At 39.6% G+C, this 19645-nt stretch overlaps 1 protein-coding gene across 1 annotated transcript; it reads left to right on the top strand.

Annotated features, from left to right (window-relative positions):
- Positions 1-359: 359 nt before the first annotated feature.
- On the top strand, positions 360-18153 carry MCM8 (minichromosome maintenance 8 homologous recombination repair factor; the record flags this gene model as incomplete). The annotated part of the gene is made up of 18 exons (XM_080342302.1): positions 360-486; positions 675-749; positions 1266-1348; positions 1513-1662; positions 2967-3070; positions 5023-5221; positions 5994-6079; positions 7567-7718; positions 9604-9802; positions 10579-10609; positions 10923-11063; positions 12647-12788; positions 13423-13618; positions 13895-14108; positions 15114-15323; positions 15903-15979; positions 16469-16658; positions 17965-18153. 18 exons carry the CDS (start codon positions 360-362, stop codon positions 18055-18057), a joined length of 2469 nt encoding a protein of 822 aa, XP_080198428.1. The 3' UTR covers positions 18058-18153.
- Positions 18154-19645: the final 1492 nt, after the last annotated feature.

A 19645-nucleotide genomic window follows, 5' to 3' on the forward strand; every position in this document is an offset into this window, starting at 1 on the left:
CGCAGCCGGCGGCGCATGCGCGCTGCAGCGGGGCGAGCAGAAGCAGAGAGCGGGTAGGCAGGGCGAGACCCCCTCGGAAGGGAAGGGACCGACCAATGAGAGCGGGCGGGCCACGCCTCCGGCTCCATGGCAACGCCTCATGCTCCCTCAGGATTGGTTGCAGCGCCGGAAGGAACGTAGCGGCGCCAAAATAGAATGGGGGGGCGGGGTGAGAGTTTTCTTGTTTCCTCAGGGCCTTAGCTCCAGCCGCGCAAGTCAAGACCCCTGGCAAATAATTTTCAATTTAAATTAAATTGAAACTTTCTGTCTTATTGTCTCAGTTTGCCGTGGCGTCCCCGGACTGACGCCTGCGGAGCGAAATGAGCAGGGACCCCCGAGGCAGAGGAGGCGCCTGGGGAAGAGGCCTCCAGAGGTGGCGGGGCGGCTGGCGGGGCGGCTGGCGGGGCAGGGCGCAGAAGGTGGAGTGCGGGAGGATGCCTGAACCTGGTGAGTCGGCTTCTGTGCTTCTTCCTGTTCTCTGAAGCCATCGTGTTTGGTCGCTGAGCCACTTATTGCTGTTTGCCTCACAGCAGTTGAAAGAATCACTGAGAATAAAGCTTGCAGAGTTTTAGTATCCACGTTGTTTTAATCCCTGTTTTTTTTTTTTGTTTTTGTTTTTGTTTTTTTTTCCCCAGTAAAATCTCGACTAGTTCAATCAACGTTGGACCAGTTTATCCCCTATAAGGGCTGGAAACTTTATTTCTCTGAAGGTATCTTTAGACTAAAATTATGTGTAACAAGTATTCAATTTTCTCTATGTCTGTTTATAATTAGAGGAGATAAGTTCAACAGAAAGCAACTGAAAATAGTTGTGTTTTGTTTTTTTTTTAATGTAAAAGCGTGAATATAGTAGAGATTTTGGTCTTGTGGCACACTGTGTTCTCTGTGGGCTCCAAAACTTGGAAAAGAATCTTGAATAGTGTAAAATACAACTTTCTTAAACCAGTTCAATTAGCCACATAAAATGTGCAGTTTGCCAAAGACTGGAATATACATAGTGCTGCTGTACATTTCTTGGTCCTATGTGCTTGTCCTATGTCATCTTAGACAAAGTTCTGTTTCGTGACAGCTCTTATGGCAGAACGTTACTGTGACGCTGCTGAGGTTCTCATATTCCTCAGTTTTGGAACGCAGAAATATAACAGAAGAGAAACTGATAGTTTGTTATTTTGTGAAATTGAATTAATTATTTATGTCAATTACTAATGCATTGTGGTTTTAATCAGCTTATGCTGACAAGTCTCCTTTTGTCCTGAAGACTCAAGCCTTTGAAAAGTTTTTCATGCAGCGCATTGAACTTTATGATAAGGTAAAAACAAAACAAAACACCTCCCTCCCAACAACCTCTTGTCAATACACAAAATTTGTTACATTATTGTATTATCTCCATCATAGACATGGAATGTTTATGACATGTTTTGGATGTGTTGTTTGTAACTTGAAGTGTATTTTATAACTTAAAATATTTCACAGGATGAAATAGAAAGAAAAGGAAGCATTCTTGTGGATTATAAGGAACTGATCCAAGACAGAGAATTAACTAAATCAATACCAAATATATGTACTGAATTAAGGGATATGCCTCAGAAAATACTGCAGTGTATGGGTCTGGCAATTCATCAGGTAAACACAGCATTCTAACATATTCTAACCATAACCTTCACAAGGATGAAGAATCAGCGGAATTTAGAGGCAATTACGTTATAGAAAATAAATCTCTATGGTTTTCTTTCTTACAGAAATACAATGTTTATTCAAAACTTTTGATCTCTCCACCATTCCTCTACGGCCTACAAAATCTTGTTTTGAAAACGCTTTAGTTTTAGTGCATTTTGCTTATTCATCATCAAAGCAGTTGAGTAAAACTAATAGTTGTAATGTTTCTGTTACTCCCTATTGGGAGTCCTAATTCCTGTGTATTTATGTAATGTATTGTGAGTTATGTGTGCTGTGCGTCCCACCTCACGCAGCAGAACCACAGCTCTGGTGGGTGAATTGTGAGCAGATTCAAGAATACCTGATTCTGTTGAATGTCTCTTAAAAGTAGTCATTCACTGCTTGTTGACAGGCAAGTTCTCAGATGTTTGTGCTTTAGTTAAACAAAACTCCACTTTGACCAGCATTAAAGATTACTGTATACCTTCTTTTTCTTTTTAACAAAACAAATATATTGGTTTTAAATTCAATTTAAAGGGGGGCGGTTAGTAGGTCAAGAGAGGTTCTCCTTCCCCTCTACTCTGCCCTGATGAGACCACATCTGGAATATTGTGTCCAGTTCTGGGCCCCTCAGTTCCAGAAGGACAGGGAGCTGCTGGAGAGAGTCCAGCACAAGGCAACAAAGACGATTGAGGGAGTGGAGCGTCTCCCTTATGAGGAAAGGCTGAGGGAGCTGGGTCTCTTTAGTTTGGAGAAGAGGAGACTGAGGGGTGACCTCATTAATGTTTACAAATATATAAAGGGTGAGTGTCACAAGGATGGAGCCAGGCTCTTCTTGGTGACAACCAATGGTAGGACAAGGGGTAATGGGTTCAAATTGGAACACAAGAGATTCCACTTAAATTTGAAAAAAAACTTATCAGTGAGGGTAACAGAACACTGGACCAGGCTGCCCAGGGGGGTTGTGGAGTCTCCTACTCTGGAGACATTCAAGACCTGCCTGGACACATTCCTGTGTAACCTCATCTACATGTTCCTGCTCTGGCAGGAGGATTAGACTAGATGATCTTTTGAGGTCCCTTCCAATCCCTAACATTCTGTGATTCTGTGAAAAGAAGCTTAAAACTGTTCAAAATCAGAAAAATACTGTTTAGGAGAAGAGCAAAGGCTCTTTAGGCTTTAGCAGAGGCTCTAACATAAGAGATGGTAATTGAGCTTAATAGCAAATTGAATCCCCACCACATTTGTGTTTGCCTTTATCTTCTGTCCAGGTGTTAACGAAGGACCTTGAACGGCATGCTGCAGAGCTGCAGGTGCAGGAAGGATTACCACTTGGTGGAGAACCTATAATAAATGTGCCTCTCATTCATGCTAGGTAATGGGTGTTTGTTTTGTTTTCAAAAACAAGTCTTTGTTTTCAGGAGGATCTATTTGCCTCTTGCCTAACAGTTGTCAGTGTCCATGGGTGCTGCTGAAGGCTTACTTGTTTATTTTATTGAGAGACTTGACTTTGTGAAGCTGTTTCTAGAAAACCTGTCTACTCTTCGGTTTTTGCTTCACCATGACAAAGACTAAACTTGTGAAGACAAAAGTGACATGAAACTTTATTATAAGCTGAACAAACAGCTTTTGAATAGAAAAGCTTGTAGACAGAAAAGTAGCATCTAAGTAGAAAAGCTATTCTGTGAAAAATTTATTGATTAAGAAGAGAAAAGTATTTCAATTTTTGTTGTTTACTGGAGAAGTTAGGAAGACATTATGATCTAGCCTTTTGTTAGCGAAAGTTTTGTCTTCATAAGGAAGCTGATTTGGAAGGTGTAGAACTAAACTACAACGGGTAATATTTAGTATTCCTTCTATTGATGTTTTGACAGTGGTGTATGGGGATGTATTATTTCATACTAGCTTAAATCTATTAAAGGATTACTGGTAGGAAGTGTCAACAATATTAATTCTAATTAATCAAATTTTAATTTCAAATGAAGAAGCCGAGGTTACAGTGATTCTGAACAAGCATGTACTTACGCGAATAATAATTACTGATATTTTAGAAATATGACTTCCTTTAAGTTGTTAATTAAACAAGCCCTTAGCACATTTTTTTTTTTCCTTTGGCAGAAGTAATAGCTTCTCAGACTTCAGGAGTCTGAGAGTGATTGGGAGTATAAGCCCTATCTGAGTTGGGTTTGTCTTGGGTTGTGGTTTTGTGTTTTGGTTTTGGTTTTTTGGGTTTTTTTTTGGTTGGTTGGTTTTTTGGTTTTTGTTGTTGGTGGTTTTTTTTTTGGGGGGGGGGGGGACAGGGGGTGTTTGTTTTTTTTCCCTGTTGGTGCTGGTTTGCTATGGTTGCTGGTTTTGGCATGGCAGTTGAATTGAATTTGGGGGCTTGTCACACTACAATATGTATTTAAGTTTTGCATTATTATTAAACTGCACCCTTTTAATTACACAGCAGAATCATAAAATAGTTTGGGTTGGAAGGGACCTTCAAAGCTCATCTAGTCTGACCCCCCTGCAATGAGCAGGGACATCTTCAACTAGATCAGGTTGTTCAGAGCCCTGTCCAGCATGGCCTTGAATGTCTCCAGGGATGGGGAATCTACCACCTCTCTGGGCAACCTGGGCCAGTGTTTCACCACCCTCATAGGAAAAAATTTCTTCCTTGTGCCTAGTCTACATCTCCCCTCTTTTAGTTTAAAACCATGACCCTTGTTCTATCACAACAGGCCCTGCTAAGAAGTTCCATTCCCCGATAAATTATTCTGTTTAAAGTTTGTTATTCTGAATTATGCAGCTGGGTATTCTTTTTTTTGTCCTTAACAAAGTGCAGTATGTTATACCTGACAGGTTCTTATGTCCTTGAAATATGAAAATCCAGCCTTCCTTTTGGAACATAGGCATAATAAGTCTTTGATCCTTTTGTGTCATGAGTCTAAACTCTGGTCTTAATCTGAAAAAATTCAAAGAGATGGTTATAGATGACTATAAAGTTATTTCTTCTGTATCACTAGTCTCAGTTTTTTACAGGAGGGAGGTGTCACTATAGAAACAAGCTGTACAGCTGTTGAGGTGTAAACACATTGGGAATATTAAATGTTATACTGCTCTTTAGAATAGGAATCAAAGACTATGCCATGGGTCCACAGCCAAAATAATAATAATTGCTGTGAATTACTGTTAATAATTGGTGTGTAAACATTTTGTTGTTGTTAGACAAGGGGTTTTCTGTTGTTTGTTTTTGTGATGTTCTTTTGTTTTGCTTGTGGTTTTTGTTTTGTTTTCTTTAAATATTGTAAGCTTTTGAAATATTTATGCTTAACTTTTGTGTAGGGTGTACAACTATGATCCGCTAACTCAGCTGAAAAACGTTCGGGCCAACTGCTATGGAAAATATATTGCTTTGCGTGGTACTGTTGTGCGTGTCAGTAACATAAAGCCTCTCTGCACTAAGCTAGCTTTTGTATGTGGCACATGTGGAGATGTTCAGAGTGTTCCTCTACCTGATGGAAAGTATACCCTTCCAACTAAGGTCAGTTAAAACCATCTAACTTCATACTTTTCCCTCATCTGTAGTGACTTGAAAAAAAGCAACACCGCTGGTATTAAAAAAAAATCTGATATTTAAAGCTAGGTTAAACAACTAACACATTAGAAAAAAAAATAAACCTACCATGCAACACTGCATTACAGCATAACCTTGTTATTAGAAAAAATTGTATCCTGCTGAAACAAAATCAGTATATAGGAACTCCCTCTAATGTAGAAGAAAAATATTTTTGGTTCCATTTCATGAGTTGTGTTTCAAAAGCCTCCTCTGTCTTGCTGTGGTGGTTTTCTGTGGTTAGATTTGGGGTTTTTTGTGGGTTTTGTTTAGAACTTTCTGGTTTAATTTAATTTAGGACAGTGCCTGGTCATATTACATTATATGCTTAAGTGAACAAAATACCTTCTCTGGAACATCTACAAGTATTAAAATAAACAAACACTACTCCCTCCCTTCCCCCCCCAAAACCAAACCAAAACAAAACACCCACCTGCTACCTTCCTCAAAAACTCAAGAAAACTCAAACCCATTCACTAAGGGTATTCAGCTCTATTTGCTCCAAAACTATGAGTCAGGGTTCAGGTGTCTTTGATAGCTTGTCATTAATTATACATAATGCTAATTTGTAGCCCTAATTTAACCAGCTTTTTTCCTGAAATAGTGTTAATGGGTCACATTGCTTTGCAATTAGGCAATTTCTTTTTTTTTTTTTTTTTTTTAGAAGGTTGAAAATTAATTAGAATTACTGTTGTTACAGTGTGTTATTCCTGAGTGCCGTGGCCGATCCTTCACACCTGACAGAAGCTCTCCCTTAACCACTACCGTGGACTGGCAGTCTGTTAAGTAAGCACATTTTCCCTTCGGTGCAAAAATGTAATGCAACAGGCTAGTCAGAAAGTGATGGGATGGCTCATTTCTTGTTACACTGTGTAGCTTCAATAATCCTATTCTTTTGCGGCAAGCACTCTTCAAAATTTGTATTACAAAGCATTTGTTTTATCAGAGCAATAATATGCTTTGCATATTGAACTTAATCAATGTAGTAGCTTCTTGGAAATTCTTCTACTGAGGCTGAGTTCTTTGAGAAATGTTCAGTTTATGATCTTTGCAGCTTTTCTTGATAATTTCTAATTTCATGTCTTATTTAATGACTTCTTTCAGTGATCTCTAAGTCAACTAGAAAAGCTAGTCAGCTGTGACAGTTGAATGAACCAAAAGTAAATTTGAGGGTTAAAAATCTGAATTTGAAGTAATATTGCTTGTGTCCCCCAGTCCTTAGAGCACACTCAATAGAAGGAAATAATGCTGTGCCTGACCATAACTTTCTATGTCTAATCAGCCCAAAATTTGTGAGATCACTGCTGTGGGGGAACAAGTTACTATTGCTACAGAAATCAACAATGTTAAAGTATGGGAAGGTGGACAGTGGATCTTGTCATTGCTTCTATGACCCATCCTACTACTGCCCTATAACACGTTCAGAGGAGTTTGATGTGGTGTTTCTTCTGCATCTTGTTCACTTACTGCAGTAAGGGTGTCAGCTTGGAAAAAAACAGGACTCTGCTTACTTTTCCCCACTTCTTACACTCAGATTCTCTAAGTTAATGTGCTCTGTATCAAAAGTCTTATTGTGCCAAATGGCATCTAAATATGATTTTCTCTATTAACCCTCTGTAATAAAAGCCATTTAAGAATTCATTAAAAAATAGTACTGACGTTCTTGTCAGCAGCTCTAGAGGGTGCTGTTTGTCACAGTTTCTTAAGAACCACTCAACTCCAAGCTTCAAGGAAAACTATCAGAGCCATAAGTGCAGAGCCAAAACTGGAAACCTTTGAAGAACTACTTAGTTTCAGCCTTTTACAACTATACAAAGAGTGAGCTACTGTTCTTGTTGTGGTCTGAGGAATTTCTTGGGCTTTGCTAGGGTAAAAATGCCAATTAAGCATTCATCAGGGCTCTAATATCTGACCTCTTAATTTTTGTATATGAGATCCATCTTATTTTGTGTACTGAACTTATTTCTGCATGAAGATGCTCATCAGTGCCAGAAAAATCTGAATTTCAGCATTGTTTATTATTTCTGGAGTTCATAGTTAATTTTATTTCTGGGTTTTATGCATAATGTATACTCATTTATTAAAGTCTGAACTGAAAGATTATTTTTCTTCAAATTAAGCATTGCTGTTTCTCGTGTTTATCAGCGCATTTTGGCTGTCTCCCTTTTCAGGTTGGAAAAGATTGGTCGGAAGCACACAGCTGGAGATCTCGTGTGCTGTAACTGAATTGGGAATGTTATGCATGGAGTGTGCACTCACCTTGTGTTTTGCAGAGTGCAGGAGCTCATGTCAGACGATCAGCGAGAAGCAGGCCGAATCCCTCGCACAATTGAATGTGAACTGGTTCAAGATCTTGTGGACAGCTGTGTCCCAGGAGATATGGTCACAATTACAGGGATAGTTAAGGTGTCGAGCACTGAGGAAGGTAAAATGCATCATCTGAGAATAGCTTTTTCCTAGCATGGGGATTTTTCTAGTGGTTACGCAAGAACAACAACAGCCATCCCCCTTCAGAAGTTCCCAAAGGAGTTGGACTTGACAATCCTTATGGGTCCCTTCCAACTCAGGACATTCTATGATTTTGTGATTCTGGTTCTATAATGAGTTATTTTGAAAAGGCCAGAAGCAGTGCTGTCCAAAAGGAGCACTGTCCCTAATGTCCACTGATAAACAGGGTTTCACAGCTCTCCCTGCTTCTTCTCCCCTGTAATAGAACATATTGCAGAGAACTGCCATACTGATTTACTGTGAGACACCATTCTCTGCTCAGGAATCATTGGGGGATACAAAAAATGATGGATTACTAAGCTACATGTTTAATTCTTCTGCACTATGGATTTTTTTCATCCAAATATTGAGTAGAAACATTTTATGTGCAACTTTTATTTGACCAAAATATAGTAATTTAAAGTTCCTGGAAAACTGGACACTCACATATCCATGGGCCCTGATGGGATACACCCATGAGTGCTGAGAGAGTTGGCAGATGTTATTGCTAAGCTGCTCTCCGTCATCTTTGAAAGGTCTTGGAGAACAGGAGAGGTGCCTGAGGACTGGAAGAAAGCCAGTGTCACTCCAGTCTTCAAAAAAGGCAAGAAGGCCAATCTAGGAAACCACTGGCCAGTAAGCCTCACCTCCATTCCTGGAAAGGTGATGGAACAACTTATTCTGGACATAATCTCCAAGCATGTGGAGGAAAATAAGGTTATGGGGAGTAGTCAACATGGATTCACCAAGGGGAAATTGTGTTTGACCAACCTGGTAGCCTTCTATGATAGTATGAGTGGCTGAGTAGATGGGGGAATAGCAGTGGATGGTTGTCTACCTTGACTTCAGCAAGGCTTTTGACACCATCTCCCACAGCATCCTCATAGGCAAGCTCAGGAAGTGCAGGCTGGATGAATGGACAGTGAGTTGAATTGAGAATCGGCTGGATGGCAGAGTTCAGAGGGTTATGATCAACAGTGCAGGGTCTAGTTGGAGGCCTGTAGCTAGTGGGGTTCCTCAAGTATCAGTACTGGGTCCAGTCTTGTTTAACCTCATCATCAATGACCTGGATGAAGAGACTGAGTGCACCCTCAGCAAGTTTGCTGATGATACCAAACTGTGAGGAAGGGCTGACATATGAGAAGGCTGTGCTGCTATTCAGCAAGACCTGAACAGGACAGAGGACTGGGCAGAGAAGATCCTATCAGTGCTTATAAATAACTCAATGGTTGGGTGTCAAAAGAGTGGTACCAGACTCTTTTTCAGTGGTGCCCAATGATAGGATGAGGGGCAGCAGTTACAGACTGAAACACAGGAGGTTCCATCTAAACATTAGAAGAAACTTCATTACTCTGAGGGTGACCGAGCACTGAACAGGCTGCCCAGAGAGGCTGTGGAGTCTCCCTCTCTGGAGACATTCTAAACCTGCCTAGACACCTTCCTGTTTAATCTGCTCTGGGTGAACCTGCTTTAGCAGGTGGGTTGGACTAGAAGATCTCCAGAGGTCCCTTCTAACCCCAACCATTTTGTGATTATGTGTAATTCTGTCAAAATTCTATTTATTCTGGGAGAATATTCTCTCCATATATACATATACCCTTCTAATCTAGCAAATTTTTTTTGTATACTTAAATGGAGGGAACTTTAAGAACATATGTAACTGGAAACTTACTTTGCATCAGTTTTTGAAAATGTAGGTGTTCAATTACTTAAATATGAACATTTTGCACAACTGTACTTAATATTTCTTCATTACCCTATGTCATTTGTAAATAACATCAGTATTTAAACATTTCTCCATCCTTTCTCAATTTTTCTAACAGGAGCTTCTAAAAATAAGAATGACAAGTGTATGTTCTTGTTGTACATTGAGGCAAATTCCGTCAGTAACAGTAAAGGACAAAAACCAAAGAGTTTTGATGATGAGACTTTTCAAAGATCATTCATGGAGTTTTCACTTAAAGACCTCTATGCTGTTCAAGAAATTCAAGCTGAGGAAAACCTGTTCAGGCTCATTGTGAAGTAAGTTGTGCCAGATCTAGACTAGGTCTAGGATTAGACCCCTGAAACAGCATGACCAACTTCAGACAAATGTGGCAGCTAATCTTAAAGCTGAGGCTTGTGTACCAGGCACTTCAGAGATCTAGCAAGCTTTAGTGATCAAGGGGCTTGAGAGGAAGTGAAAGTATTGCATTGGGGGTGTTAGGACTCTGGGAGGGATTTAAGGATACAGGAAAATAAGGAGAGTTTCAGTTCAACTCTGAGACAGAAAGCCAGGGATCAAAAAAAAGGCAATTAATTTTGCTCCTCACTGAGAAAACTCAACTCATGAGCACTGTTTTGTTCTCTGCTCTGCTTTTCTACAGCAGAGGAAAGAGGTGCTAGAACTGAGAAGAGGGTGTGAAAGACCCTCTGTTCAGACCAGAAGTACCTTTTGAGCTGGGGTGTCCCTTGGGTCCTCCAGGTGGAGTCAAAGAACATGAAACTGGCACCTTTAAAAGGAGGGTTACAGGTAGTTGATCAAGATAAGAACAGAGCAGAAACCACTGGGAAACTGGCTCTCCTCTGTGTGCAGACTCAAAGGCTTATCATTTCAAGCATATCGGGTTATCGGAACATTTCAAAAAATTTCATGCTGCTTTTAAACTGATTCTGTTGGAGATTCAGAAACAGCTAACCAAAAGTTGTGTATGTTTACAGAGGTGTCCTATGACAAAAGAGAACAAGTGGGGTTTTTTTCTTTAATCATAATAAAATATTTATATTCCCCTTATGTTACAGTGGTCTTTGTTTTTCAGCTCTCTTTGTCCTGCAATCTATGGCCATGAGGTAAGTAAAAAACAAACAAACCAAAAAAGACCACAACAAACCCAGCTCTGCTTGCAATTTCAGTTTGAAATGTTTATGCCACAGTAAATTCCTAAAGGATTTATAAAACTTATCTGGGGTGGGGGGAAGGGTCAGGGACTGTATTTACAGGTGACTGTGATTTGTAGTCACTTTCAGTGACAAGAAGGTGGCAGTCTTATACCTGTAAATTCAGCCAGCCAGAAGGAAAGGGTTATTACAGCCAATTTTAGGGAGCTGTCAATATTGGTCAATGTGAGCAAATACTTATTCATGTTGGTATGTGTCCCTACAGATTGTAAAGGCAGGTTTGGCCCTGGCATTATTTGGAGGATGTCAGAAGTTTGTAGATGACAAGAACAGAATCCCGGTGCGAGGAGATCCACATGTTCTGGTTGTTGGAGATCCAGGATTAGGAAAAAGTCAAATGTTGCAAGTATGGGTTGATTTATTTCTGTTGTCTGACTGGATTTTTCTCTAATTCCTTGATAACTTGATTTCTTGTAAGCATAATAGGATATCTGTGCTAAGACCAAAGGGTTGTTTGCGCTTAGCTGGAGCTGTTTTCATGTAGGATGCCTCAAATATAGGATAGCACCCAAAGGGGTCTCTGCTGTCCTCTCCTTCCAGAGTGCCTTGCGGAAGGGATCCAGCCTGTTAAAACACTTATCAAAGCAGGTGTACTTGGTCAAGCCTGGGGGCTTTCAAGTGTAGCCTTGCTGTCCTGCCTTATATAGTTTGGGGTTCTTTTGTTTGTCTTGGCTTTTTGGGAAAGGGACCTGCTGCTGCATTTGGGTTTTAATCTTGGTGGGCATTTCTGCATGACTGTGACAAAATCAGTTAGTAATAGAATGTTTTTGTCTTAAACAGAATGATTTAAAAGTTCCATGTGTTTTCCCTTAGTTACTATGAAGTGAAAGACGGACAGAGTTCACCTAGACCTGCAGTACTGCATACCTTGTTTAAAAAGTCCAAGTCTTTCTAACATAGATATGTTGTGCTAGGATATGGCTTGCAATAACTTAACCAAAGTGATGGATTTGTATGCAAGCATCCTGGCAAACATTTTAGAATTATTTTTTAACTGAATGGGGACTATCTAGCCTACAGTAGATGATTTGTTTATTACATTGTTACTAAATAATGGAATGCCATTCAAGAAAAGCTACTAATCTCTTCCTCAGATAAGACCCAGAGACAAGGCTTTTATCAGTCATTACTGTCACAGGAAAAAAAAAAAAAACACCCCACCCCCCAAAAACAAACAAACACAACAAACCAAAAACAAGCAGAAAAACAAAGCTGAAAAGAAGCAAAGTTGGTTGTTTGTTTTTTTTTTTAATGCAAATACTCAGTAGCTGTCACAGATCTGGTACTGAACAAATATACTTGGGGTGTTATCTTTTAAATAAAATAGATGCATCAATAACTATAGACATTTATGGGAAAATCCAGTTATAACTGTATTCTAGGCAAATTTAACTGCAAAACATCTATGTTCAAGTTTACCATGCTTTGCTTTCTAGTTCAAGTTTTAAACTGTAAGCTGCTTTCTGGATATTAGAGGCATGGAGAAGACTTGGACTGTCCTTTATCCCCTGGCTGAGGGGAAATCTGTGCATACTGCCTGTAAAGCAGCATGTGTTGGGCACTAGGACAAGATATATTAGTCTAAAAAGACGTTGAGGTCTGAAGATACAGAAACTATATCTGCAGTTCTGTGACAGACAGCATGTCCCTAGGCATTTCAACTTACTTTGAAATGTAGGTGCTGTGCCCCAGGTCCTAGTAGTTTTGATAACACAGGAGATGTGGCTGTGCTGCAAGTATTGTGAACAAAGTTATTTCTACTGTTTTACAGAAGTATGTCTCTTGGGATTGCAAGGAGTTATAACTTTACTGTTGGGCCACATTAAGTAGAAAGAAACAAATTTGGGTTTACTTTGATTTGTTCCTCTAGGATTAGCCCTATGAAATTCTTCACCTTGGGGAGGGAAAAACTATTTATTTCTCTCCTAGGCAGTGTGTAACGTTGCTCCTCGAGGTGTGTATGTTTGTGGTAATACTTCAACCAGCTCTGGCCTGACTGTTACACTGTCTAGAGATGGTGCTTCTGGAGATTTTGCCTTGGAAGCTGGTGCTTTAGTGCTTGGAGATCAAGGTAATATGTGTGATGCTACAGGTTTGATATGAACACGTGTATGCGCTGCTGAGTTTAAGATTAACTACAGTGCTTGCATTACTGTGGATTAAAAACTTAAATTTGAAGAATGATATTGTCTTTCCACACCTTGGGAAGTTCTGAGCTTTTCCAGAGACTTCTCTGAGGTGGTTCCTGCTTTCCTGGGGCTTAGGATGTATAGGAAACTGGAGTTCTGCAATTTGTATACCAGCTTTACTTGATGTGTCAAAGAAATAGGATTTTATTGTTGAGAAACATCTGACTTAATGGCAGCTACTGGATTCTTATTGTTTTGGAAAACTTCTTGCTTATGAGGGTTGTCTTCTATTTTTAAAAAGCTTGTTTTTTCATCTTAATGTGTAATTAAGACACTGCTTTCATGAGCCAGGCCAACTTCATAATGGTTCAGCTGCAGCAACGTGAAATGAAAACAAACCTGGCTGAAATGGAAACTTAGTCCTATATCTCCTGCAGTCCCTAAGACATTAGGCTGGACTTCTGATGCATTGTAACATCCAATCTATCAGACTGTACAATCAGCACTGGATTGTAGTGTATGCTTATCCAACAGTTAATGTGTTTTCTAATAAGTCTTTGTCTTAATTGCTTCCAGGTATTTGTGGAATAGATGAATTTGATAAGATGGGAAACCAGCACCAGGCTTTGTTGGAAGCCATGGAACAGCAAAGCATCAGCCTTGCCAAGGCTGGCATTGTTTGCAGTTTGCCAGCTCGGACATCTATTGTTGCTGCAGCAAACCCAGTTGGAGGACATTATAACAAAGCCAAAACAGTGTCTGAGAACTTAAAGTGAGCGCTTTCTGAAATGCTGCTTTATATAGTTCACATCCAGGAGTAGGTGCTTCTGGTAGTCTTCTTGTTTGTATATAATCACTTTCGAGTTTCTTGGAGTTTGAACACAAGCTCACTGTAATAATTTTTTGGTGGTTTTTGAGAGAGAAGTTGCTGTTCTACTTTATTCTGAATGAATGGGACAGGATTTTTAAGTGTCTTTGAAGTGGAGAAAGGGTTGCTGTAGTTCTGCTTTCTTACAAGCATTGTGTGGTTTTCTTGTCTTTATTCTAGAATGGGGAGTGCCTTACTGTCGAGGTTTGATTTAGTTTTCATTTTGCTGGACACCCCAAATGAAGATCATGATCACCTGCTCTCTGAGCACGTGATGGCAATCCGAGCCGGAAAGCAGGCAGCGTGCAGCAGTGCTGTTGTGACTCGCACCAACACGCAGGATCGCTCTGTTCTTGAAGTAGTTTCAGATCGACCACTACTTGAAAGACTAAAGGTAGGACTTGTCTTGTGACTGTTGCTACGCCCTTTCCTGTGGCATTCCTTGCAGTGGGACCTGGCAACGCTGACCTGCTGGATGTCCTTGGTCTCTCATTCTTCTCATCATAATTGGCCCTGAATTAAAGAGGAAGCATTTAAAGCTCCAGCCACCATTTTCTACCAATTGTCTGTTGTAAGTAACATTACCCACCCTGCTGGAGCTGCTAAAAATGTGTGTCAAGCCATCTTCATCTCCACATAAAAGTGTAAGCTGAGCTAGGTTTATTTAGGTTGTGGTAGTGAGAAGGAACTTTGCATGAGAAGCTCTAAAGTAAATTTGCTGTGTTATATTTCAATGAAGAGCTACAGAACTAGACTAGATATAATTTGATATAACACAATGTGCTGTGAAATATTGAATCCAAAGTGGTGTTTAAACAAATCCTTAGACATCTGCAACTCATGACAGATTTGGGGATCATAGAATGGAAAGCATACTACTTCTTATTAAACTTGAAGTGATCACTTTGAGGGCTGATATTGTTAAAAGCTGGGTCTTGGGAGAAATATCCTGTACTGGAGCTAAACCCATGCACTTTTTGAAATTGGATATCAGCAGTGATGGTTTACTCTTCTGTGGAGATACATCCTATAACAATTGAGAAATCATGGGTCTCTTTATTTTTAAGAAAGAATTCTTGATATAGTCAAATTATATTGGGCACTTCCTATCATTGCAAATAAGAAGCTTTAGCTGCTTTTTCTGAGATGGACAAGTGGAAGCATAGTGTATGGACTTTTAAGTACACAATTCATATATGGAGCTCTAAAGCCCTTACGCTGAAGATTTCACCAGATAAAGCATAGAATATGAAGATTTTATTTTAAAATTTAGTACTAGAGTTAGATTATGGTTGGACTTGATGATTCTGAGCGTCTCTTCCAACCAAAATGATTCTATGATAAAATTTATATTGTATAGGGCTCTGAGAGAAATCTGAACTCTCTGTAATTGGGTTAGATCTTACCAGGAGAAAACTTTGATGCCATTCCACATCAGCTGCTGAGGAAGTATGTTGGATATGCTCGGCAGTACGTTCACCCAAATTTATCTCCAGAAGCTGCTCAGGTTCTCCAGGAATTCTATCTTGAGCTCCGGAAACAGAACCAAGGAGCAGACAGCACACCAATCACCACAAGGCAGCTGGAATCTCTGATTCGACTAACAGAGGTAAATTCAAGATGTAATACTTCAGGGATTGAAAGCAAAGAGATTATTCCTAAACTACTACTGATATCCTATAATTTTTGACATCTTATTCACAGCTATGCTTTTTTGTTGTTGTGCTTAAAAAAAAAAGGCAATGAAAGAGACTTACAAATGCTTAGGAGCTAGTGATGCTTAAAGCCTCTTAAAGTAAAACACTCTTGAGGGGTTGGAAAGAGAATCTATTGTGTTCTCCCAAAAGAAAGAAAAGTAGGTGCAGGCAGGAACAAGCTGCTGCCCATTCTGAACTTAAGTGCCATTGTTTTCCCTAACACGATGCATTAATAACACTGTTTGTTATCTGTTGCTTCCCAATAATACACTGTTAAAAAGCAAATTAACTTTAAGCTACAGCTTAATAATGTGAGTGTGAAGGACATGATGTTGATATGCTATCCAAAAAAAATACTGAAATCCTGTAGGCTCATCTCTACTCCTGTACATTCCATCTTTGCTTCTAAAATTTGTGCCTATTGTGGGCAATTACATAAGTTGTAATGTATCTTAAATATATCTTTGTGGGGTTTTTTATTTTGTTTTAAGGCACGATCAAGGCTAGAATTACGGGAGAAATGTACCAAGGAAGATGCTGAGGATGTAATAGAAATCATGAAGTACAGGTAATTCACACTGCTTTAGAATTAAAGAAAGTACTATGATGCTATTAACTCAAAGACCCCTTTTTTTTTTAATACAGATACTCAAACACAGTGAAGAAATGACCTAGTTAAGTTTAGGTGCGTTGATAATAGTATTCAGATTTGTTAGCTCTTCTTTTAAAACGGATAGCATCCCTAAGTTGGAAATGATTGCTTAGGCCTTTGAGTTGTGTCATTACAACAGTTACGTGTACCAGTGCACAGTGATTTAGACATGAGGCACTACCAAAGGTTTTTTCTCTCATGTGATTATTCTCTGTTGTTGCATTTGAACAATTTAAAAGTGATTTGTACAGGTGCTTAGTCTAGGTTCCCTAGATAGGAAGCCATTCCCTAGTAAGAAAGTCACTATGGGGCTTCTGAAAGCTTTCTCAAGCAGTTATGTTTAAAGAAGTAAATTTACGCACCCTTGCTTTTACATCCAGTTGATCTTGGTTTATATATTTTTAGCATGTTGGGAACCTACTCAGATGAGTTTGGAAAACTGGACTTTGAACGTTCACAGCATGGGTCTGGGATGAGCAATCGGTCACAAGCAAAAAGATTTGTTTCTGCCCTGAACAGTGTTGCAGAGAGAACTTACAACAATCTCTTTGACTTGCAACAGCTTCGACAGATTGCGAAGGAGCTACAAATACGAGTAAGTTTGGAAACCAAGCATTTCTTCAACAACAAACTGCAGTACCAGTCAAAACTACTTATTGCAAAAAGGAAACTGGAAAAGGCACATCTGTTGTGCCTCTGCAATCAACAGAAATAAGCAGTGTTTGCTGGTTTTAGGCTGAATACACTTCCTGCATTGCTTGTGTTTGTAAACCTTATTAATCTTACTACTGGATTGACAGTAACAATTCCTTGCACAAGTAAGGGCTGGTTCTACTTCTAAAGCGGGGCTTTAACAAGGTTCTGCTTTGTTTCATGGAAGGCAGTTGGTTTCAGTATACTTTACCTCCTCTGGCTCCCCAGAGGCCACACCTAGTTTTGTTCCCAAATTTAGACTGCTGTGATGTTCATGTTCTATTTTGGCAGTGCAGTGACGTTGTGCTTTGCCTTCTCTGGCCCAAATGTGCCTTTTCGGTTTTCCTTCCTGCTTCGAGCATCCTAGTGTTGTAACTTGATAGGAACAGCATGTAGGACATATGGCCACAAATGTGGTTTTGCATTTTGTACTTGTGGGGGAATTCAGCCAAAAAAAAAAAATCTATAGCTAATTCTACTTTTTGCTTCATTATAAGAAGCTTTAAATGCCAATTTAAAACTTAAAAATGGGTTTCAGTGTAATAAGTGAAAACTAGTCATAATGAATTTATGGAATTTATTTTGGGCAATAATGCTGTTCTTTCTGTTACCTGGTTAGCCTCCTTCATCCTGCTGGGGCAAGATGGTTTCTGTCACCAAACTTGTTCAAATGTTGATTGCACATAAGACTGGATTTGGTCTGAATCTGCTCTGGCAGACCATGTTATTGTAAGCTCTCTTCCCACATGAACATTAATTCATCTAGTAGTTACTTAAAGCTAATTAAATTAATCTAATTTTCCCTTCATATATAGAGTATTGCCTGTTCAAAGGTCTATACCTGTAACAAATACTTGGAAATCAGTGAGAGTTGTAGAAATCAGACTTTTCTTTGGTAGATACTTGTGTTTCAGAACTTAGGTTTACACATAGGTAACTCTGAGTACTTTCTGCATGTTATGAAGTGGAGGACACTTATTCTATGTAACACCACAGTAAAAACTGTGTAAGTAAAGCACAAAAGGGTGCAACTGATTGTATGCCACCTCCTAGTAGGTCAGCTGTTTATTAAGAAAACTAACCTATTCTCAGCTCACTTTATTTCACTGAGTTATTTCAAACTTTTTGTTGCTTTACATGAGACAAAATGTCATTCTTACAATTTGATGTTTATATATTTTCTTTTTTTTTTTTTTTTCTTTTTTTAGGTATCTGATTTTGAAAGCTTTATTGGATCCCTAAATGATCAGGGTTATCTTTTGAAAAAAGGTTCAAGAGTTTACCAGCTTCAGACTATGTGACAAACTTTCTTGAGACATCATCATTGTATCTGGAATGCACCTACAGCAATAAAATGCTGAACTGCAGCCTCCCACATCAGTTGATGCACTGCTGGCACTGTCACTCACTGAGGTGTGACATTCCCTTTCAGAAACTCATAGTTGCCAACAGGTTTCCTTTAAGCTACCATAGGACAAACTGATGTGTGGTATTGCTGCTTGGCTCATCCTATAGGTCTGCTAGCCCAAATGCAACTGTATAAGACTAGCATGTGCTTTATCATCCTTGAGGAGTGGAAAGTGTATTTGATATTGACATTGTCACAGTACCATAACAGTTTCTACTTCTACAAGAGATGTTAGACCCACAGATATAGGAACAGAAATTGTTAGTGAGAACATCTGAGTTGTGTTCATTTGAAAAATCTGAAGTACAGAAATGTTTCTAAAAGTTTGGGAACCTTTGTGTTGAGACAATGCAGTTTTATATCAGTTAAGAAGTGATACCTTGTTGAAACGGATTTAAATTTTCAGCTTTGTAGGTCTGTATTTATTGGTCTATCTAGCTAAGATTGTATTTGAAATGCAAGTCTGAATTAAGAAAACATGCCTCTTCTGATATTTAATTTGTAAAGCAGGAATTAGATTTTATTTGACTTTTATTAAATGTATTTCTGAAAAATCTGATTTGAGTGTGTTATACAGTACCAGTGAGCACAGGTGTGGGTATTAATGGCCACTACAGGAAGCATAACACAAACATGTTATGCTTCTATGTAACACTCTTCCTGCCACAGGAGAGAGAATGTGTGTCCTGCAAGAGTGAAGTGCTGAATGTTGCGTGACTTTTAGGAAATCAGAGTCATGGCCTAGTGCAGTAAATGGCAGGTGAGAACTTTTCAGGGTAAGTATATAAAAACCCCAAAACCAACAAAAAACACCCCACAGCCAACAACAAAACACACAAAAACAACAACAGTACAGGAAAGACATGGACCTGTTGGAGAGGCCACCAAAATGATCAGAGGGCTGGAACAGCTCTGCTGTGAGGACAGGCTGAGACAGTTGGGGTTCTTCAGCTTGGAGAAGAGAAGGCTCCAGGGAGACCTTATTGCAGCCTTTTGGTGCTTAAAGGGGCCTGTAAGAAAGATGGGGACAGACCTTTTAGCAGGGCCTGTTGTGACAGTACAAGGGGTAATGGGAGGGTAGATCCAGGCTAGACATGAGGAAGAGATTTTTTACAATGAGGGTGGTGAAACACTGGCCCAGGTTCCCCAGAGAGGTGGATGATGCCCCATCCCTGGGGACATCCCAGCCCAGGCTGGATGAGGTTTTGAGCAACCTGATCTAGGTGAAGATGTCCCTGGTTGGACTAGACGAGCTTTGAAGATTCCTTGCAACCCAAACTATTCTATGATTATGGTAACTGTGGTTAATGGCTTTTTTTAATGTATGAACTGTCATTCTGTGTGTGCATCAGTAGGTGTCCTCTCCATGAGCATTAGCATTTGGGCAGCAGATGAGACTCCTTGCAACCTGGGAATTGATCCTACATGAGAAGGCAACCTACTGTATCAACCAATGGGAAGCTGGTGTCACACACTGATTT

The sequence above is a fragment of the Nesoenas mayeri genome (assembly GCF_963082525.1).
Source record: "Nesoenas mayeri genome assembly, chromosome: 3".
NCBI classification, from domain to species: Eukaryota; Metazoa; Chordata; class Aves; order Columbiformes; family Columbidae; genus Nesoenas; species Nesoenas mayeri.